This window comes from Dryobates pubescens, chromosome 17 (genome assembly GCF_014839835.1).
Source record: "Dryobates pubescens isolate bDryPub1 chromosome 17, bDryPub1.pri, whole genome shotgun sequence".
Classification (NCBI taxonomy): domain Eukaryota; kingdom Metazoa; phylum Chordata; class Aves; order Piciformes; family Picidae; genus Dryobates; species Dryobates pubescens.
In genome coordinates, this window is record NC_071628.1 from 5,266,370 (window position 1) to 5,288,585 (window position 22,216).

General features: G+C 57.3%; 1 protein-coding gene across 1 annotated transcript in view; it reads right to left on the reverse strand.

Annotated features, from left to right (window-relative positions):
* Positions 1 to 19,850, reverse strand: part of NTRK3 (neurotrophic receptor tyrosine kinase 3) — a 272,999-nt gene extending 253,149 nt beyond the window's left edge. The window contains exon 1 of the mRNA XM_054168851.1: positions 19,503 to 19,850. Coding sequence (XP_054024826.1) covers positions 19,503 to 19,750 — 248 coding nt within the window. The 5' untranslated portion in view covers positions 19,751 to 19,850. The remainder of the gene's footprint in view (positions 1 to 19,502) is intronic.
* Positions 19,851 to 22,216: the final 2,366 nt, after the last annotated feature.

Here is a 22,216-nt window from a genome sequence, read left to right on the forward strand (position 1 = left end):
TCCCTGCTGTTATTGCTCATGCTTTCCTTATCCTCCAGTGCTTCACTTTCTTAATGCTGCAGGGACTGGAAGCATTTGCTGGGAAGTTATTTTTTTGGGCTGGTTGGGAGGATTTGGAGCAGCCTGGCTCTGCTCTTCCCCCCTGCCCCCTGCCTTCCCCACTGCTGGGAGCATCCCTGGGCTGCTGCAGCTCACATCTCCTCCTTGCAGAGGTTCAGGGTTGGAAGGAAACTCAAGGAGCAGCCAGGTCCAACCCCCCTGCCATGGGCAGGGACACCTCACACTACAGCAGGTTGCTCACAGCCACATCCAGCCTGGCTGCAAACACCTCCAGGCAGGAGGCTTCCACCACCTCCCTGGGCAACCTGTGGCACTCTCTCACCACCCTCATGGGGAAGAACTTCTTCCTCACATCCAATCTGAATCTACCCATTTCTAGTTTTGTTCTATTCTCCCCAGTCCTATCACTCCCTGACATCCAAAAAGTCCCTCCCCAGCTTTCTTGTAGCCCCCTGCAGATCCTGGAAGGCCACAATTCGGTCTCCTCAGAGCCTTCTCTTCTCCAGACTGAACAGTCCCAGCTCCCTCAGTCTGTCCTCACAGCAGAGCAGCTCCAGCCCTCTGCTCATCCTCATGGCCCTTCTCTGGACACCTTCCAGCACCTCCAGATCCTTCCTGTAATAGGGGCTCCAGAACTGGAGCCTCCTCCCTCCTTTCCTCCTGCCTCCCAAAGAGTGGTATCATAAGGCCAGTGTTAATCAACACCTGGCCTCAGACTCAAGACACAGAAGAAACACTGAACCAGTAACAAACAAAAGAAAACAAAGAAGAAAAAGAAGAGACTGCTTGGCAGCAGGAGAAGGGTCCAAAAGGAGGCATCCAACTTGGGCAAGCCCATGGCAAAGCCCCAGCAGTTTAATGGCAATGCCTGAAGCAGCCATCCCAGAGCACCACCTGGTTTCTCTTGCAAATAGAATAGAATAGGATACATAGAATAAACCAGGTTGGAAGAGACCTTCAAGATCATCGTGTCCAACCCATCAACCAATCCAACACCACCCAAACAACTAACCCATGGCACCAAGCACCCCCATTAAGTCTCCTCTTGAACACTTTCAACGAGGGTGACTCCACCACCTTCTGGCAGCCACCTTCCAGGTGAGCAGGCAGAGCAGAGCCACAAGAGGCACTGGCCAGTGCCTCTCCAGGGGACACAGGTGGTCCCTGCACCTCTAGAAACCAAACCCTCCAACTCTCTCAAGTGGCTGAGGTGCTCCTATGGGTTTGTGGCTTGCACAGAGGGGTCAGGCAGGGCTGCAGTGCCCCTGCCCCAGGCTGGAGCCTCAGTTTTCCTCTCACACCTCGGTGATTTGGGGCATCTGGAAAGCAGCATCAGCAGGCACTCGGATCTCCTGCAGCTCTCTCCTCCACAGGCTGCCCAGCAGAAGGCCTAAAATCCCCGTGTGCATGCAGCAGCTTTGCAGACAGCATCACCCCAAACCCCTTTGGTGACCCCACCGTGGCTCTGAGCACGCATCCTCTGCTGTGTGCTTTGCTGGGCTCCACGGGAGCAGGGCAGAGCTCCCACAGCGCAGGGTCAGCTCCGGTCCCACTCGTTAGGAGGCAGCGGCGTGGGAGGGCAATCAGTTACAGCTCACTACACCCACGGGCACAGCCAGCCTCAGCATTGTGCACACCAAACACCACCCTCTCTGGGTGCCAGGTGTGTGTGCACCCTCAGGGCAAGCCATCCAGCCACAGCAAAGCAGCACAGTGCCAGCCCGGAGCGAGGCTGAGCCGCCCACACAGGCCAGGACGTCAGCTCTAGACACAGCCTTTCCCATGGAGACACCAACAGCTCCTCTTGCACTCCCTGGCACGGCCCAGCTTGAGCACTGGGGCCAGGGTTATGGCCATCAGCTCCCTCACTGAGCTGATGCCCCCGTGCTTGGCTTTGCACACCTCCCCTGAAGTCAGCTTTCTGCCAGCCCCCTTGACCGCAGCTCCTTCCTGCTGTCCCACATCACAAGGGGGAGAAAAAACACAGCATGGTCAGCTCAGAAATGGGGCACACCCCCCCAGCAGCAGCTCAGGGGATGCTTGACCACCACCCCCCAGCAGCAGCTCAGGGGATGCTTGACCACCACCCCCCAGCAGCAGCTCAGGGGATGCTTGCCCACCACCACCCCCCCCCAGCAGCAGCTCAGGGGATGCTTGCCCACCACCACCCCCCCCCAGCAGCAGCTCAGGGGATGCTTGCCCACCACCACCCCCCCCCAGCAGCAGCTCAGGGGATGCTTGCCCACCACCTTCCCCCCCCAGCAGCTCAGGGGATGCTTGCCCACCACCACCCCCCCCCAGCAGCTCAGGGGATGCTTGCCCACCACCACCCCCCCCAGCAGCAGCTCAGGGGATGCTTGCCCACCACCCACCAGCAGCAGCTCAGGGGATGCTTGCCCACCACCACCACCCCCCCAGCAGCAGCTCAGGGGATGCTTGCCCACCACCACCACCCAGGCAGCAGCTCAGGGGATGCTTGCCCACCACCACCACCCCCCCAGCAGCAGCTCAGGGGATGCTTGCCCACCACCACCACCCCCCAGCAGCTCAGGGGATGCTTGCCCACCACCACCACCCCCCCAGCAGCAGCTCAGGGGATGCTTGCCCACCACCACCACCCCCCCAGCAGCAGCTCAGGGGATGCTTGCCCACCACCACCACCCCCCCAGCAGCAGCTCAGGGGATGCTTGCCCACCACCACCACCCCCCAGCAGCTCAGGGGATGCTTGCCCACCACAACCACCCCGCAGCAGCAGCTCAGGGGATGCTTGCCCACCACCACCACCCCCCCAGCAGCAGCTCAGGGGATGCTTGCCCACCACCACCACCCCCCCAGCAGCAGCTCAGGGGATGCTTGCCCACCACCACCCCCCAGCAGCAGCTCAGGGGATGCTTGCCCACCACCACCCCCCAGCAGCAGCTCAGGGGATGCTTGCCCACCACCACCCCCCCCAGCAGCTCAGGGGATGCTTGCCCACCACCACCCCCCCAGCAGCAGCTCAGGGGATGCTTGCCCACCACCACCCCCCAGCAGCAGCTCAGGGGATGCTTGCCCACCACCACCTCCCCCCAGCAGCTCAGGGGATGCTTGCCCACCACCACCACCCCCCCAGCAGCTCAGGGGATGCTTGCCCACCACCACCCCCCCCCAGCAGCTCAGGGGATGCTTGCCCACCACCACCACCCCCCCAGCAGCTCAGGGGATGCTTGCCCACCACCACCACCCCCCCAGCAGCTCAGGGGATGCTTGCCCACCACCACCTCCCCCCAGCAGCTCAGGGGATGCTTGCCCACCACCACCACCACCCCCCAGCAGCAGCTCAGGGGATGCTTGCCCACCACCACCTCCCCCCAGCAGCTCAGGTGATGCTTGCCCACCACCACCACCCCCCAGCAGCAGCTCAGGGGATGCTTGCCCACCACCACCAGGGACCTCTGCTGCCCACAGCTCCTGCAGAGCTCACTGAAGGGAGCTCGGTGAAGGGCACAAGGGAAGGCAGGCTGCAGCGTGAGCCCAAGCACTCCCCGGACAAGTGGAGCTTTCCCTCTTAGCTTTGGCTATTTTTACACATCAGAAACATGTCCTGGGGCAGCAGCCCTCTCGGGGAGCCCTCCAGAGCGCTGGGATGCATGTGGTCAGGCACAGGCTCCACCAACACCCTCCGGACTGCACCCAGCTGGCTGCAGCCCAGGGGCTGCAGATCGCAGCCCTGCTCTGTCCTGCTTCCCGCAAGGGGATGAGCTTCCCCCACAGGCGGCTGCACTGAGCATCCTCCAGCAGCTCCGGCTGGCAAGCGAGTCCCAGGGGAGCCGTCGGGAGGGATTAACCCATCCTGGGTCAGCAACCCTCCATCACCCCATCGCTGTGGCCCCCTACATCCCCCCTCAAACCCCCCCATCCTCAGGATTTACAGCAGAGGAGCAGCAAGGGGGCTGGCAGCAGCAAGCTGACTCATGGGGAGCAGGAATTAGGGGGAAGGGCCAGCTCAGGGCAGGTGGAGCAGAGCAGGAGGCGATTTACAGGGTCAGGAGCAATTGGCCCAGCAGGTAGCAGCGAGGAGGCAAGGATGTACAGGGCCAGGGGAGAAGTTCAGTTGCTGGGTGCTCATTAGCAAATGAGTGTCTCCTCCTCCTGGCCACTGGGACCAAGAGAGGGGCACAGGAGCAGACAGACTTGCAGGGAGCATCCCCCTTGCTCGGGAGGTCACAGCATCAGGGACCCTTCCTATCCCAGTGGGGCTGCACTCTGCAGCTGGTTTCTGCTTGGTCACAGCATCCTCAGGGCTGTTTTAGTTTGTCCCTGTCCTGCCACCACCCTGAGGCCAGGCTCAGTCCCTCCAGAGAGCCTACAAAGAGCAAATCCTGGGCCATCTCCTGCTGGAAATGGAGGCCCTTCCTCCTGGCAAAACCCCCAGCCCCTCCCTGCCAGGGTCTGATCCAGCCCATCTGCTGGCTCTCAGGCAGCATCTCTCCCACTGCCAAGGCTCCTCACTGTCTGCCAGGCTGGCAACTGGTGGGCAGGGGTCACAGTCTCCCTCCCTCCATCCCATGGTGGGGCAGCCAAGCCAGCCCTGGGGCCACCAGCACAGACAAACACAAGTCATGTTACCCAGGCTCCAGTCTCATTTTCCAGCTACTTCTGGCACCCTGGTCTGAGGTTAAGCCCAGAAGTGCAGCCCTGAGCACATTGGTCTGGTCAAGTAGATCCTTTCCCTGTCCTACCACATCTTCCTCCCACTCCTGAAATGCAACAGGGCTGGCAGGGGCTACACAGCTCAAGCAGACATGAAGGGTGGCAGCATGTGTGGGTCTCCAGCTGTTCACAAGCCTCCCAGCCCAGGCTCATCCCTGAGCTGGCAGGTGCCAGGCTGGGCACAGACACACCTCACATCTGGCTGCTCATGCTGCCAGGTGTAAACCTCAAGGGTTACAAGTGCAGGAAGAGGAGTAGAGAAGTACACAAGAGTAGCTGTCCCAGCTCTGAGACTCTGGTTGCCACACTGACAGCATGGAATCAGAGAGTTGTCAGGGTTGGAAGGGACCTCAAGGACCATCCAGATCCAACCCCCTGCCATGGGCAGGGACACCTTGCACTACAGCAGGTTGCTCACAGCCACATCCAGCCTGGCTGCAAACACCTCCAGGGATGAGGCTTCCACCACCTCCCTGGGCAACCTGTGCCAGTTTCTCACCACCCTCATGGGGAAGAACTTCTTCCTCACATCCAATCTGAATCTACCCACTTCTAGTTTTGTTCCATCCCCCCCAGTCCTATCCCTCCCTGACACCCTCAAAAGTCCCTCCCCAGCTTTCTTGTAGCCCCCTTTGGATCCTGGAAGGCCACAATTAGGTCTCCTCAGAGCCTTTCTCCTCTCCAGACTGAACAGCCCCAACTCTCTCAATCTATCTTCACAGGAGAGGTGCTTCATGCACCTGAGATTCTCTTCTTGGTTTTGCCTGAGAGGAGCCCAACTCTGCTGCCTACCACCTTCTCTTCAGTTAAACAGCCAAAGAGGATCGAATCTGGACTGTGATTTCTGAGCAGTTTGTCACAATCTGATTATCCCCAAGCTCCTCTGCCCTGTGTGCTTGAAATCTGCCCAAGGTATGCAGGAAACCTGGGGAAGGAAAGGTGACAGAGAGAGACAGCTTCCCATCAGAGCACACCACACCTCCCAGGGCACTCGGGAAGCACAACAGGCACCACTCTGGCCCCAGGAGGTGCCAGGACCAGCTCAACTTAATGCTCAGGAGCAAGCCAGGAAATCCTGCTGCCCCCTCCCCAGCCCTGCACTGCCTCTGCTCCCCAGTGGTGGCACAAGTTACTGGGTGCCTGTGCAGGAATGATGTCTGCAACAAACACATCATGGCTGGGGGACCAAAGCTTGGACCATGGCAGCAGGAGGGTGGCCCAGGGGGATGAGATGTCAACCCACATCTTACATGCTCCTATAGTCACTCTCCAAAAGGACACCAGGTCTGGTCTCCAAAGCTGGAGAGGCTGGCTCTAGGAGAGCCCAGGATGGAGAGAATTCACTCAGGGGTTTCCTCTCAGTTCACTGTCCAGACACTTCTCAGATCCCTTGTTAAGTTGGAGAGGCTGGCTCTAGGAGAGCCCAGGATGGAGGGAATTCACTCAGGGGTTTCCTCTCAGTTCACTCTCCAGACACTTCTCAGATCCCTTGTTAAGTTGGAGAGGCTGGCTCTAGGAGAGCCCAGGATGGAGGGAATTCACTCAGGGGTTTCTTCTCAGTTCACTGTCCAGACACTTCCCAGATCCCTTGTTTTGCACTGGGTAGCAGGAGCTCATGTGCTTATCAAGTGCACTCCTCACAGGGGACCCTCAGCATAGGGACCAGGTGTCACTAGAGGAGGGAGGAAAGGTGGGGGAAGGGCTCCAACCACTGACCACAGACACCCATGCAAACCTCAAGCACTGCCCAGCCCTGGCATGGCATAAACAGGATGAAGATCAGGTTGTGAGCAGCCTCCAGACAGCAAGAGACGTGGGAGGGATGGCAGCTTTGCAACACCAGCAGGGTACAAGTCACAAGCACAGAAGATCCCAGGTAACATGCCAGTGCTCTCAGGCATGGGCTCAGCCCTAGCAAAGTCCAGCTGACCCTGCAGACCCTCAGGGGCACCTCCCCAGCAAAGAAACATGGGCAGCATCCCAAGCAGCCTGGCTCTCACCTCCAGGGAGGCACAACAGCAGCATCCAGCCCTCCAAAGATGCCCAAGCCAAGACCTGGCCACCACAGGCAGCAACAGCACCACTGCCCTCACCCCTCTAACCCCAAAGTTTGACTAAAGCTCAGGAGGATCTTGGCTTTTATAAATCTCTGCCTTTTAATGATGGCTTCAAGGCTGGGAGAGGAGAGAAAAAAAACAAGGGGGAAAAAAAAGGCCCATTACACTCGGTGAATAAGTTAATGGGGCAGAGAGAATCCATTTCAAAGCCACCCCAGGCTATTTTCCTCTGGAGCTAAAGCCTGAATAAGCAAAAAGGAAAAATTAAAACTGTACAATGCTTTGCCAATAAATAACCCCCAGTGTAATCCACTGCCAGGCAGGCCTCCCTTTGCACAGATAATAGGATGCAGAGCAGTTGCAAACCACCTCCCTTTGCAGGGACCACCACCTCCTGACTGTAATTAGCTGTGCCCTGGCAGGAACATCCAGCTCCTGCCTGGCCCCTTCCACCTGCTTGGGCTACCAAGGATCACCTAAGTGCAGCACTTGGCCACACACTTCCCCAGCAGTGCCCAGGTGGCCAAAAAGGCCAATGGCATCCTGGCCTGCATCAGGAACAGTGTGGCTAGCAGGAGCAGGGAGGTCATTCTGCCCCTGTGCTCAGCACTGGTCAGGCCACACCTTGAGTCCTGTGTCCAGTTCTGGGCCACTCAGCTTAGGAAAGATGTTGAGATGCTGGAAGGTGTCCAGAGAAGGGCAACAAAGCTGGGGAGGGGTTTGGAGCACAGCCCTGGGAGGAGAGGCTGAGGGAGCTGGGGTTGCTTAGCCTGCAGAAGAGGAGGCTCAGGGGAGACCTTATTGCCCTCTACAACTACCTGAAGGGAGGTTGCAGGCAGGTGGGGGTTGGTCTCTTCTCCCAGGCAAGCAGCACCAGAACAAGAGGACACAGTCTCAAGCTGTGCCAGGGGAGGTTTAGGCTGGAGGTGAGGAAGAAATTCTTCGCAGCAAGAGAGTTTGACCACTGGGATGTGCTGCCCAGGGAGGTGGTGGAGTCACCATCACTGGGGGTGTTTAGAAAGAGCCTGGATGGGGTGCTTGGTGCCATGGTTTAACTGGTTAGATGGTGTTGGGTGATGGGTTGGACTCGATGATCTCAAAGGTCTTTTCCACCCTGGTTGATTCTATTCCATTCTAATACTCTTGCTCTGAGCACACATCCCTGCTTTGCTACCTCCTTTGCCCCAGCTCTCCTGTCTCTTCCTGCCCCTTCACCCCATCACAGCAGTCCTGTGGGGTCATCCCTCCCCCATTCATTAGAGCCCACACACTGCAGGTCCTCCCCAAACACTTAAACACACAAAACCCAACCAAACCCAACCCCCACAAGCAACCAAGAGCATGTCCCAGAGGGGGGGCAGAATAAAACAGCAATCCCTGCTTGCAAATGTTGATCCCACTAGACACAGTTTGTTTACTATTTAATATTTAAAGATGCTAATTAAATCTCTGAATAAATAAATCTGTGTTACCCCTGCCTGTTGGAAGGCAGAAATCCTTCCCTGGAGGCCAGGGCAGCCCTGAGCACCACGGGTGCTGGGCAGCCTGCCCAGGGCTGGGGGCAAGCCTGGGGCACTTGGCCTGAGGATGCCACCACCACCCCTCCTGGATGCAGCATGGAACACCACCAGGCATGGCTCAGGCTGGAGACATCCTGGGCTTTGGCCACTAAGCCCCAGATGAGAATGAGGGCAGGGTAAGGCGCAGAGGGAGGAGGATTTCCAGGCAAGGTTGCCCAAAGCAGCGCCTCCTGGCCCCAGGGTTGTGTCCCAGCTGTGATCTGGGAACCAAGGGCTCCAGACAGGCACCACCACACATCCCCATAGCCCTCCACCAAGCAAGCAGCCAGGGCTGCTCCAGGGACCAGCTCCAGGCAGCCTCCTCCCTCCCAGTTGAGGCAACCCAGCACAGCATCCTACCTGAGAGCCTCCCTGCCTCTGCTCCTCTTCCCAGCACCCCTGCAGCTGCCTGCCCTCCTCACCCACAAACCCTGACACCCCTCCATGCCCACATATCAGATGTCCCACCTGATCCCTCTTCATCCTCCTTAGACTCTGCTCTCTCCAATCCACTCCAGGTGTACCATGAACCTTGTTCTCAACCCCCCCAGGTGCCAGGTCCCTGTTGTGCAGGCTCCCTCTGAGCCCAGCCACCACCCCTGTGCCACATCCACACCTGCACAGGTTCCCTGAGCTCAGGTTTTGCTCTGATGCCCCCAAGCACAAACTCCAGCACCTGCCCTGACCCGAAGTGAGGGGCACAGCATTTGCAAGGGGGCACAGGGCTGCTGCTCTGACACTGCCCCAGCTCTCTGACACTATGGATAGATCCAGAGCCTGTGTGAGGCTCAAACTAGGAAACAGGGCCCAGTAGCATTCAGCCTGTCTGAACTGGCATGAGGAGAGCCCCAGGAGGACAAGGATGCTCTCCAGAGGCTGGGAATGCCAAGTATCCTCGGCCCTGTGTCCCACTGAACTTTGCTTGCTGCCCAGGCTGCTGAGCAGCAGCCACCAAGTGACTTTCAGTGCATTTTTCCTAGAACATATTTTGGCTGGAACACCACAGGCAACAGCAGACAGCCAAAATCAGGACCCACACTGCCCCAGTAGCACCCAGCCACATCCTAGAGGAAAGAGGTCCAGGGGACACAAAGAGACCTTTCCAGCCACACAAGCCAGGGAGCTCCCCAAAGGCAATCCCATCTGTGCTGGCATGGGCACAAGGGATGCCCAAACTGGCCATGCCTGCCTAGGTTAGAAGCAGGCAGGAGGAGGGCTGTGGTCCAAAGCAAGGGCAGGCAGCCCAGGGGAGCATTTGTACAGCTGGATCCCAGACCAGAGAGCCAGGACTCCTTGTTCCCAGCTCAAGCCACTGCACAGCACTTCCATTGGGAGCATGGGATGGAGGATGAGGCCAGAGCTGTGCCAGGAGCGAAAGGGAGGCCAACAGCTGGAGGCATCCAGAGTCTCCCTGATGTGGCTTCATGTCCCAGCAGGGTCAGGAGTTAGAGCCTGGCATAGCTGTGGCTTAGCTGAGCACTCATGCTCCTAATTTATCCTGGCAAAACCCTGAGCATGCAGGGTCCTCAGCAGCACTTGGATTCCCAGCATCTGTTTGAGCATTTCCACATTAGCATTTCCTAGAGGGAACAGCCAGGGGAGAGCTCAAGGAGAGCTGGGTAAGGGACAGCCTTGCACAACCTAGAAGGAGAAGGAGGAGGAGGATTGCACCACCCTGACATCTGCTCCTACCCACTTTTCAGTCCCCCAGAGACAGACATCAAGAGAGCCAGTGCCCTGTGCCCTCCTTGGCACAACTGAGCCCAGTGCAGAACCATAAGAGAGCTGCAAGGAGGACAGCACCTGGGCTCAGCATCTCCCTGCATCCTTCCCTAGATCCCAGGGCCATTTACTTGTCACTGCAACAAGCACCAAGGTCAAGGATGAGCACCCTGAGCAACCCAGCTGTGCTATATGGCACCATCACACTCCCTTAGGGATCCTTCCTGACCTCTCTGCTCCACTGCTGGGACTTTTGGGTTTAATTAAACACTTCTCCATTCCAGGCAGACCACAGCAGGAAGAAGGGGAAAGTAGGGTGATGGCACATGCTGGAGAGGGGTACAGGATGGGGACAGTGACTAACAGGCTCCTTTATGTCCTGCACAGGAGCCCTGGGTGGCAGCTGGAGGAAAGCTGGCTGCACACATGGTTCTGGCTTCTCCTTCAACTCCCCAACTGCTATGTCACATGGAAACAAGCTAAAAATACAGCACACATTTTCCTGGCAAGCAGGGACCAGGTCTCACACAGAGGGCAACAGGGCAGAGCCTTCAGTCCCACAGGGCCTGAAAACAAGGTGGCACATGGAAGATGGGGATGCACAAAGGCACATGCAAAAGGGCAGCTGGAGGAGCCCTTGCCAGCTGGGCTCTGACTCCAGTACAGCCTTCCAAGGGGAGTCCAAAAAGATTTTAGTGCTCTTCAAAGGAAGTCCAAGCCCCAAGCAATAGCACTGCTCTGTCCCACATCCATCTCTCAGCCCTCGACACACACCTACCCCAACGCCACGGTGCTGGGGCCCCTGTTTGCTGCTGAGCTGTGGGACCACTGGGTGTCACAGCCCTTCCACCACCCTGGCAGCACATGGGGATGGTCATCAGGGAGACAACCAGCCCATCTCATCTCAGGACCAGCTGCCAGAGAGAATGGGATCTCCCTCAGCACATGGAAAGTGCTGAAGGATCTGAACCTGCTTCCTACACCCACCAGGCCTTTTTCCATCTCCTATCAGGCTCTCCTCAGCCTTTCACCCTTGGGGAAGGGCACATGGTTTCTTTAGCCTTCCAACCTCCATCCCACCCCTAGAGAAAGGGATAATAAGAGAAGCAAAGAGCATCAAAGCCATCCTGGGGGCATCCAGAGACAGCTCCCAGCCCTTGACCTCTTGCCTCTACGCCCAGGATTTTCCTGGGGACACTTCTCTTGGATGTTCAACACAGCAGGACTGACTACCTTGGATATCCCCCACTCCATTCTTGGCCTGGCCTTAAATCCTGGCCACTGATGGGCTGAAGGGTCTCCAACCCTGCTCTGCTGCTTGCAGGCCAGTGGTACCAGTGCTCCATGCCTCAGATTCCCCATCAGTAAAATGGGCAGAGCTGTCAGGGGCTTACTTGCAGACCACACTCAGCCAGAAGCTGGTGGGCAGACAGAATCACACCACCCCAGCCAGGCATCTCTTGCCCAGCGCTTCAAGCAGCCCAGAAACACCTCCCCCACACCACACATGCTCTGGGTGGGTCAACCTCTTCCAAAAAAAGAGGCTGCAAATCCCCCCAGCCGGGCTGGGGCTGCCTGGCTTGTGGCACTGCTGGAAGAGCTGTGGTAAGCGAGGATGCACTGACTGCATCCTCTGGCAGCAGCACAGAGCAGAAAGCTGTGACCCAGCACCCAGCCGCGTCCCAGGTGACCATCTGGCAACCGGGTGTCCTCCCAAGGACCGGGATTCTGAGGTGGGGAGCAGGTGGCAGCCCAAGAAGGGTAGAGCAGAGCAGCAGCGACACCCCGGAGCGAGGGCTCTCCTCTCCGGCAGTGACACCAAACCAGCGGCTGCCTGACCCCTCAGCCGCTGCCGCCCCGCTCGGCTGCCACCCGCCCCGGCGGGCTGCCGGTGCCGGTTCGGGGCTCGGCGGAGCCGGCGCAGCCCGCAGCGGGTCCCGCCGCGCCGTCCGCCGCTTGCCCTCTAGCGGCACAGCCGCCCGAGCTGGGAAAGCGGCAGAGGGATCGGGAGCGGTGTGACAAGCAGGACCCGCGAAGGGATTGCCCCCCTCTACTCGGCGCTGGGGAGCTCGAGTACTGAGCTCGGCTTTGGGTCCCTCGCTACAAGGACATCGAAGTGCCGGAGGAGGTCCAGAGAAGCGTCTGGAGAGCAGGGCTTGGGAGGAGCAGCTGAGGGAACCGGGATCGCTCGGACTGGAGAAGAGGAGGCTGATGGGGACCTTTTCACGCTCTACTACTCCCTGAAAGGAGGTTGTAATGAGGCAGGGGTTGGACTCTTCTCCCAGGTAACAAGTGAGGATGAGAAGAAAGGGCCTCAGGCCGCACCAGGGGAGGTTTAGGTCGGATATTAGAAGAAAATTCTTCACTGGCAGGGTTCTCAAACAGGCTCCCCAGGGAGGTGGTTGCATCCCCATCCCTGTCCCTGGGGGTGCTCAAAAGAAACAGAGATGTGGTGCTGAGGGACATGGTTTAGCACCAGACCTGGTGTTAGGTAATGGTTGGACTTGATCTCAAAGGTCTTTTCCAGCTGAAATGATCCTATGATAGGCTGGGGCTGAGCCAGGATCCAGCTGCCTCAAGGTAGGCACAGGGCAGAGTCTCAGCTGGAGGTTGTGGCACATCCACAGAGCTGCTCATCTGCAACACTCCTGCACAAACAGCCTCTGTCCAAAACAGCCTCACGGTGCTGGGAAAGAAACACAGGGACTAGCCCTGGGCATGGTCCTCCAGCACATGGAGCATCATGTGGGGCAAATAGGGCTGCTGCCCCCCATCTCTTCATGTGGAGCATGAAGTGCCTGCAAGATCCTGGGCTTCATCAAAAGCCAACAGGTCAAGGGAGGGGATTCTCTCTTTACTGGTGAAACCCCACTTGCAGTGCTGTGGTCAGCTCTGGAGTCCTCAGCACAGGGGAGACATGGACCTGCTGGAGCAGATCTAGAGAAGGCCACACCTCTGCTATGGAGAAAGGCTGAGAGGGTTGTTCTGTCTTAAGAAGAGAAGGCTCCAAGGGAGAGCTTATTGCAGCCTTCCAGCATTTCAAGATGGGGACAGTCTCCTTAGCAGGGTCTGGTGCAACAGGGCAAGGGGTAATGGGTTCAAACTGAAAGGGGGAGATTTGACTGGATAGAAAGAAGACATTTTTTACAGTGAGGATGGTGAAACACTGACACAGGTTGCCCAGAGGTGGTAGAAGCCTCATTCCTGTTAACATTCAAGTTCAGATTGGATGGGTCTCTGAGCAACCAGATCTAGTTGAAGATGTCCCAGCTCACTACGGAGGACTTGGTCTAGATGACCTTTAGATGTCCCTTCCAACCCAAACCATTCTATGACTCTAACACCCAACCACCATACACAAACTGCAGCCTCTGAGCAAGAAACCACAGCACTGCTTCATCAGGGGCTTTGCTGTGCACCCCTGGGTGCAGAGGGGAGAACAAGAGAAGACCACAGCCTGCAGAATGATGTCTTGCCTCTATGAAACACCAGTCTTACACCCAAAGCATCCTCAGCTCTCCATGACCAGGGAGTCAAACCAGCAGACAGCTGACTCAAACAGCCTCACCCTGTGCAGGATGAGGACTGAAATGCCACGTCGCCTTGAAACCATTTTAATCACTGAATTCTCCTGTCCAGCCAGCAACTCAGGCTCCATGTTCAGCTCAGAAAAAGCTTGGGAAATCCTGGCAGGCACCAAAATTATCTCCTCCCTGAGGAAATACCTGGTGTAGGCCATTAGCAAAGCCAAGTAATACAAATATGGTTGGGAAGCACTTGGAGACTCTAGAGAGATCAAGCACAAGGAGGGCAGAGACAGCAGCAGATTCTGCCATGTAAAAGGCAGGAGCCTCTGCCCAGCAGGAATCCCAAGTGCCAGGCAAAGTGGGACTGCAACTCTGAGTACCTGCTCAGCATTAGCTCATCCACTGCTGAGACCTGGTCCCGACAGTCAGCTGCTCCAAAAGCCACCTTTCAGAGCCCAGCTGCCCCAGGCCTTTCTGCTCTGCTCCCACACACAGCCTGGAAGGCTGCAAAACTGCTGGAGGTCTCAGACATCACCTGTGCCAGGAAAGTTACCTCCCTTGAGAGCTGGCCTTAAGGGCAGGACAAGGAGCCAGCAGCCAGCCCAGGGGATGCACCCAGCCCTGTGTGCCCCTGGTACAAGTTTTGCTGCTTTGGTGCACAGGGCAGCACCCACCATGGACCCAATCCGGATGGAAGTGGAACAACACAAGGACAGCCAGGACCAGTGCTCACAGCTTAAAGCCTCTCTAGAGCATCAAGACCACATCTCAGCCTACCTCCTTGCTCCAAACATCTCTGCACCCTCTTCTGTCTTCACAGCCTTGTGCTACACCCACTTCCCCCATCCTTGCACCCTTTGGGACAGCCACACTGCATGCACAAGAGCCCTACAACACAAAGCTGGGCTGAATTAGGGACCTTCTGAATAGCCTCTGCACCAGCCAAAGGAGAAACAATGGGATGGGAAGCTTTGGAAACGCTGAGCCCTTCATCCCCGGAGAGCAGCAGCACACAGGGCACGCTGTGGCTGAATCACAGAGAGGGGGAAAGTTTGTGGTCTGTTGTCTGAAGCAGTCACCGACTCGAGCATCACGGGAGCCCCCTGCCTGGCTCCTGTGCCAGGAGCAAGCTCTGCTGCTTCCAGGAAGATGCCTTCCCCTTCCTTCCCAGACGCAGGTACGCACAGACCCCCTCGGTGCCTCGGCTCCTCCCGTGCCGGCAGCGAAGGGGTGGCTGCGGCTCCGAGCACCCCCTCCCGGCTCTCCCCCACGCCACGTGCTGCCAGCTCCCGCGCAGCGAGTGGGGGCTGCGCTGTCGCTCACCCCCCACCAGCACCCGGCTCTGACGCGGCTCTGCCACCCCCGGCCAGGCCCACGGCATGAAGCGGATGCTGCCGTGGGCTGGTGGGACAGCCCGACAGGAAAGGATGGAGCTGCTGCTGCTCTTGTCCACGGGAGCTCGGGCGGGGGGAGGTGGGGGTGGGAGGGGGAAAGATGCTTCCCCCGGACCCTGCAAGCGAGACCCTAAAAATCCTACATCCCGCAGCACTCTGATGAGCCACCTCCACCTCCTCTTGAGCGGCTCTGAATCCTCCCCGCCTTGCTGAAGGCGGCTAGGAGCCGCAGAGATAACCCCTGCGGACCCACTCAGCGGGGGCAGGCTGCCACCAGCAGCCCTCCCGCCCCATCTCCCCTCGTGGGGCCGGCTCAGAGGCAAAGCTCCACGCACCTGGGCTGCCTCCCTACCTCAAGGGGTGACAAACGCAGGCCAGCACCGCCGCCTGCCTGGCAGCATCTCCGCAGTGCCATAGCAACAGCTGAGAAGTAGGGAGGCCCAGATGGCAAACTCCTCCGTCCGTCCTTCCCCACGCTCCGTGCCGGTGCACGCAGGCGCTGCCCACGCTGCCAGAAGGGAAACTCCCCGGCCCGCCCCAGCGCGCAGCACTCCCTCTCACCCCCACACACGGCCGAGCCCGGCCCCCCTGCGCACCAGGGAGACCCCCACCGTGCCACGGACGGCGACCCCCAGGGTGGCAAACACCCCCAGGCTGCTTGGTGTGCGTGCCACGGAAGCCCCAGGTGAAAGTCCTCCCTGTGCACCTGAGCTTTCTGAAGGAGGTCTTGCAATGGATGGAGCCCCACGTGGCAGGGGTGAGGCTGGGTCAGGGTGGGTGAGAAACCAGCAGCAGCAACAGCAGCTGGAGAGAAGGCCATTGATTAGGGGGGGTGCAACAGGAGGCTTGATGATAGGATGCCACACTGCAGGCATCCATGGGGCTGGCCTGCCCTGCCAGCACTATAGGCTGAGTATCTCCTGTCCTCCTCCTGTTATCCTTGTCTCAGGGGGCTCATCAGCTCAGCTGTCTCCACAAGTCACACCTGGCTGGGGACACAGTAAAGACCACCCAGCTGCACGATGCGTGGGCATACCCCAGGCCCCACAGTCACCCTCTGCCCAAATGTGGGCAGGGAAACCCAGCGTCACAACCCCAAGCTGGAGACATCTCAGCCAAGGTCCCAAGCTGGCCCCACAGCTAGACAGGGCCCTTGGCAGTTCTTGCAGGAATCTGTGTGCAGAGCCACGTCCCCAGGGATGCAATCCAAAATTGGATACATTTCTGGGCAAGCTGGGAAAGGGCAGAAAGACATCAGCCAACCCATCTTCCATCTCCATTTCAGGGCAGGAGGTTCCTGCCCTAACCCTGCTTCACCATTAACCTGGCACTGCCTGGATTTACACAAGTGATGTCCCCCCCCAGCCCAGCCCAGCCAGGAAGCCACCAAGCCCTGACAGCAGCCACTCCACTCTCACCAAAAAGATGATGGGTGAGAAACCAGAAGCAGCAACAGCAATTGGAGGGAAGGCCATTGATTAGGGGGGGTGCAACAGGAGGCTTGATGACGGGATGCCATGCTGCAGGCATCCATGGGGCTGGCCTGCCCTGCCAGCACTATAGGCTGAGTGTCTCCTGTCCTCCTCCTGTTATCCTTGTCTCAGGGGTCTCATCAGATACTGAGATGTGAAATAACACAAAGCTCTTGATGGCTTGGCCCCAGTGCTGGGGGAGCCTGCCTGGATGGGGTGAGATGGCATGGTGAGGCCTCTGCCTGGGCTCAAGGAGGTAAGGTGGACAAGGTTTCCAAACCATTTCACACTGCTTTCTTCCTCCAGCCCTCCAAATGGGCCCTGGCAGCCTTTCATCAGCACCACCCAGGCTCTGTTTTTGCAAGGCTGAGCTCATCTTTCAGACATGAATAAGGCTCTGCTTGGCCCCAGGGTGGTGAATTCTCCCCAGAAGCAGGATGGAGCAGAGACCTCCACTTTCTCCAGGGCCTGTGGTGAAAACCTGGCTGGAGTATCACAGACCCCAGCCACAGGACTAAACCTCCCCTAGTCACCCCTCAAGCCCAGTGGGATATGGTTTTTTGCCTACTTGCTGCCCACAAATGAGGCAAGCTGCCTAAGGAAGCCAAGCCCTCACAGCATGGCAAGCAAGAAGAAGCACCAGATGAATCAGACCCACATGCCAGGAGTGATTCAGTGAGGACCAAGCTGGTCTTCCATGCACCTCTCACCCCAGCCCCTGTGGTCCCTGTGGTGGAGGGGCTCGCAGGAAGAGGTCTGACATCAACCTGGAAGGATGCAGGACCTGATGCCTCCTACACAAGAACAATCCCCCTACACCCATAAACATCCCTCACAAACCAGTGTTGCCTTCCCAATAAGCACAGAACCCTAGGAAAAGTTTTAACTCATGCTCACTCTCAGCCCCTCAAGGTGTTTTGGGGTTCAGCCCAGCCCCCTCAAGCCCGAGGAGTGAGGCATGGAGCCAGCAATGATGCAGGGGGTGATGGAACATGCTTTGCTCATGTGGAGCAGAGATGCATACAAATTCCAGCAAAACCCAGCACCTTCTCCTCCTTCCCCAACTTAGGAGAAGCTCCTCTTCAAAAGGAAAAAAACCCACCACAACCCCCAACATCTGTTTCTGGGGTCCTCCTTTTTCCTCTTTCTTTTTGTGCCCCTCTCCTTTCCAGAGTGCTTATCAGCATTTTTCCCATTTCAAAGCAGTCAAGACATCCTCCGGGCACAAAGCACTCACGTAACACTACCTCCAGCAGCAGTTCAGATGTGTGTCTCTGTGTGTGCCTCTGACAACGCACGCTCGCTCACGCTGCCACCTTCCAAACCCTTCCCAGCCTTTCCCTCTGCTCCCTGCCCACCAAAGGGTTAAAACCAAACCACAACAAACAGCAAGCACAGGAGAGGGGGGGAAGGCGAACACGAGTTTCTCTGACTTCCTCGGCATCACCCACATCTCTCCAGCATGGGAGAGAAAACCGCTCCAGCATCACGATGCAGGATAAATATGGGGCAGCTGGAAGGGGAGCGTTGCGTTAGTTTCCCCACGTACTTTCCTCCCCGCGCCCTGCTGGGTTTGCTAGCAAGGTGCAAACAAGGCTTGGGGTTGAGGGCCGGCGGTACCCGCTGGGAACCTGTTTGGGCATCCCATAAACGTGTAGGCAAGCAGGGAAAGCGGCTCCCATCATCTTTACCCAGCAGAGGTGACAAGCAGAGCTGCGAAAGAGGCACTGCAATTACTCCATAGCTCTGCTGCAATCGCACTGTGACCAAAAACAGCCTCGGGAAGAGACCCAGCAAAACCCACTCCCCTCCAGGCAACCGGGCAATCGAGGTGGGGGGGGGGGGGAAATAAAGAACCCTCCATTACTCATATCGAACCTTGCTGCGTTTAACTGCCAGAATAAAGGATTCCACCTCTTCCCTGCTCAACTCCCACTGCCAACTTGCTCTGGGGGCTACATTTCCCTAAATGCTCACATTTCAATTAGCATTAGAATAATGAAATGGCTCAGAGTTCATCACACACACACAAAAATGTACTGGAAAATAAAGCGATTGGAAGAGATGAGGAATCATTACTCCCCCCCCCCCACACACACACAGAGAGCATGATGGATTCAGGAGAAGGAAATATTCCCTTCTCTCGACTCCACGCTGATGAGATTAACATGGGCTTCCCTAACCGCCTCTCCAAACAAGGATAATGCAACTTCAAGTTGATTTTCCAGATAAACAAGCATGCAAACAAACGCAAAGTGCTCAACTAAAAATATCTCCCTGCTCCGATGCTTCTCCTCACCGCCACCACCCTCAGACCAAAACACACAAATCCTCTCGCAGCACCACAGCGAGGGGCGAAATTACAACAATGTCAGCTAAATAAGCTACTTAAGGGACATCTCGCTGTCCTATTTCCTTCTTTCTTGGGTTGTTGTTTTTTTTTCCTTCCTTTCCACTCCCCTGAAAAAGGCAAAGCCGCAGATCCCCAGCTACACTCAAGCCAGAGAAGGGAAGGGAGCATTTTCTGGTGTGGGGAATGACATAAATAAATAAATAAGCACATTCTAACCAGGTCCAAAGTCTCGGGGAAAAAAAAAAAAGAATAAGACGCTCAGAACTTGCTTTTCTTGCCCAATTTGGGTAAATATGTGCCTGTGCATGGCTCTGGCGTCCTTTCGCCCCCCCACCCCCTTCCCCCCCTCCCCTTGCAGAAGCAAACAGTTAAAGGAAGCAGCAGCTTTAGCATCTTCGCCTGCTGCTCGCTCTCCTGCTAAGGAATCGGATCTCATTTACTTTATTCCTCTTAAGCCTTGGCCAAACTGTTGCTGGGCTTGTTATTTCTTTTTGTCGGTTTGGAGACGGGGCGAAGGAGGAAAAAGCCGGATCTGCGTCTCCCCGCTCGGCGAGCCGGGCTGAGCAGTGCCAGGCAGCGCAGCAATGCCGAGGGCACCTGAGCCCTGCACCGGCGGCCCAGCCCGCGCCCTGCCGCCGGGAGAGCCCGGGGGCACCCCCACTTACATGGAAGTGATGTTCCTTGAGATGTCCGTGATATTGATGCTCGTGTTGCCATTGCTGCTGCCTGAATCTTGCCCTTCCAAGAGAGGGAAGAGGTTCCCATCATCCGGCTTCTTGCAATTGATGTCTGTCTTGCTGCAAAGACAATTAGCAGGGCAAGCCAGCACCGAAAGCAGATAGTCTCCCCAAATGCTCCAAAGCAAAAATACCCTCCAGAAAGTGCACTTGGTAGGGCAAAGAGAGACATCCATCTCCGATTGCTGCTTCTAAAAAAGAGGAGGAGGAGGAAAAGGGGGATGGAGGGAGGGGAAGGGGGGGAAAGGGGGAAGGAAACAAAGAGAGAAGGAGGAAAAAAAAAACCAACACCAAAACAAACCAAAAAAAAAATAGGAGGGGGGAAAAAAAAAAAAAAAAGCCACACCAAAACCTCAAGCGATCAGATGCAAAAATCCTCCAGCAGATGAAATCATGCTGGCAGCTGGCTGGGAGAAGCTGTAGTTCCCGCTCCGGCAGCGGCAGCGGGCGGGGATGGATGCATGCCGGCCCGGCCGCCCGCCGCTCCCCGCCAGCCGCTCCGGAGGATTGCAACGGGAGGCTGGGGAGGCAGCCGCGGAAATAAATAAATAACAAAAAACGGTGCGAAAGTCACCAAGTCCCACCTACTGGGCAGAATTAAAATTGACACACCTGCAAAAAAAACACACACAGAGGGAGAGGAGGGGGCGACCTCCCCTTCCCATCGCTTCCCTCCCCCGGCCTGGCCAGCCCTGCTGCGGCGGGCACACACACACACACAAAAAAAAATCAGGGGAGGAGGAGGAAGAGGAGAAGGAGGAGGAGGAAGGCTTGCAAAGCGAGCCGGGCTCTGCAATAAAAAGGATTCCCCACCCCCCTCCCTCTCCGCTAAAGCCAGTCTAAGGGAGGAGAGAGTGAGACGGGGGGGAAAAAAAAACCCACCCCAGCACTGCCGGAGCCCCAGTTCAGCCCCGCCAGCGAAGGAAAAGTTGCAGCTAGGGTTAAATTTGTGCTGGGGGGTGGGGGGAGAGCAGAGGGGCTCTGGCTCGGCTCCGGCTTTCCCAAGCTCTTTCGCCTTTTGGAGGAGGAGGACGATGCTGCCTTTGGCTTGGTCGTTGGGTGGGTTTCACCCTCCACCCCCCTGCAATCCGGACACAAGGGCGGAGAGGAAAGAAAGATTAAATGGAACTGGAAGAGAATAAACCCCAGTGTGGATTACAGCGATGGAAATAATATTTTTGGTGATTTTTTTTTTTTCCCCCCCTTTCCCCTTTGGAGGATCCTAGCGAGAGGCAGCTCAGACGGCTGGGTGGGAGGGGGGGGGGGGCGGAAAAAGCGACTGGAGAGCACCCAGGAAGGACTTTCTAGAAAAGACACAAACGCGCACACATCTTCCCTCCCCCCGCCCCCCCCCCCCCGCCTCCAAAATGCAACGGAGACTCAGCCGGCTGCCGGGAAGTGCAGGACAGGAGCACCCAGGGTCGGGGCTCCCCCGTTCTTCCCTTCTCCCCCCCCCCCCTTCAGCAGATTCTGCAATCAGACATGCAAAAAAAAAAATGGGGGGGGGGGGGGGGGGAGGGGGGGAGCAAGCCACCGTGCGAGAGGAAGAGTGAAGTGTTGAAAAGGCTGAGCTCAGAGCGCCGAGATGGCATCGGGAGAGCAGTGAGTGCGAGCTGAACAGCAGAGCGAATTAAGATGCATGGTGCATTTTTGGCAAGCACAAACCCAGGCAGATCAGAGCTCTGCTTAATTTGCTCTGCTCTTCCACGGCGCTTTCCTGCATGCCTTGCCTTTTCATTTTTTTTTTTTCCCCCCTCCCTGCCGCCCCCCCTCCCCGTGCCGCCGCTTCCCCCCCCCCCCCAAGAGTTTCATGCCTCTGCTCCTCTGCACAGAGACACGGCGATAAAGGGACAGTGCTGCAGGCGGGAGCAGGGGTGAAAGGAGGAATTACAGGTGTAGGACTCCAAATATCTCAAGGAGTTGCTTCTGCCAGGCACAGGACTTAAGCACAGGAAGGAGAGACAGAAGAGTCTCCTCCCTGGCAGAGCTAAGACTTCCAGGCTCCACTATCTCCCCCAAGTCATCCCAGTCCAGGAGAGGCAACGACCCTTGGGGATATAAAACTGATGCTAAACAACTGTGGGGAGGATTTGCAAGGGGACTTCAGACGCCCAAACCCCTTGGTGAGGAGAGGGGTGCCCACCACCACACTCACAGGGAGCCCATCACTTGGTTATCTCCTTACCTCTTGCTGCACAGCAGTGTTGCAGGCCCTGGGAACAGCAGTGATGTGCTGAGGGGCTGCACATTCTGGGGTGCCAGACCTGCTCCCACAAAGACTTCAGGGGTGTCAGGCAGTTTCATCACAGCTCCTTCCACCAGGGCTCCCTAAGAGAAGCCAGGCTCCTGCTCTAGTGCGTATATACTGAAGTGGGAGGACTGATTTCTTGGTGAGCCCCACCTGCTTCCAAATCACTGAAGTGAAACACCTGCATCCCAAGAGGTCACCAAAGTGCTGGGCAGGGCAAGGAGGAGCAGCACACCGAGGGTGGTGGCTCCCCATCTCCATGAGAAGCACCTGGCATCCTCAGGCACCTGTGCACTGATCATGACTGGGAAGAGGAAAACATCCAGGCATGTTTTTTCACTCCTGCCTCAGTTTCCTCAGCCACATCAGAGAGATGTCACTCTTACAGTTCAGC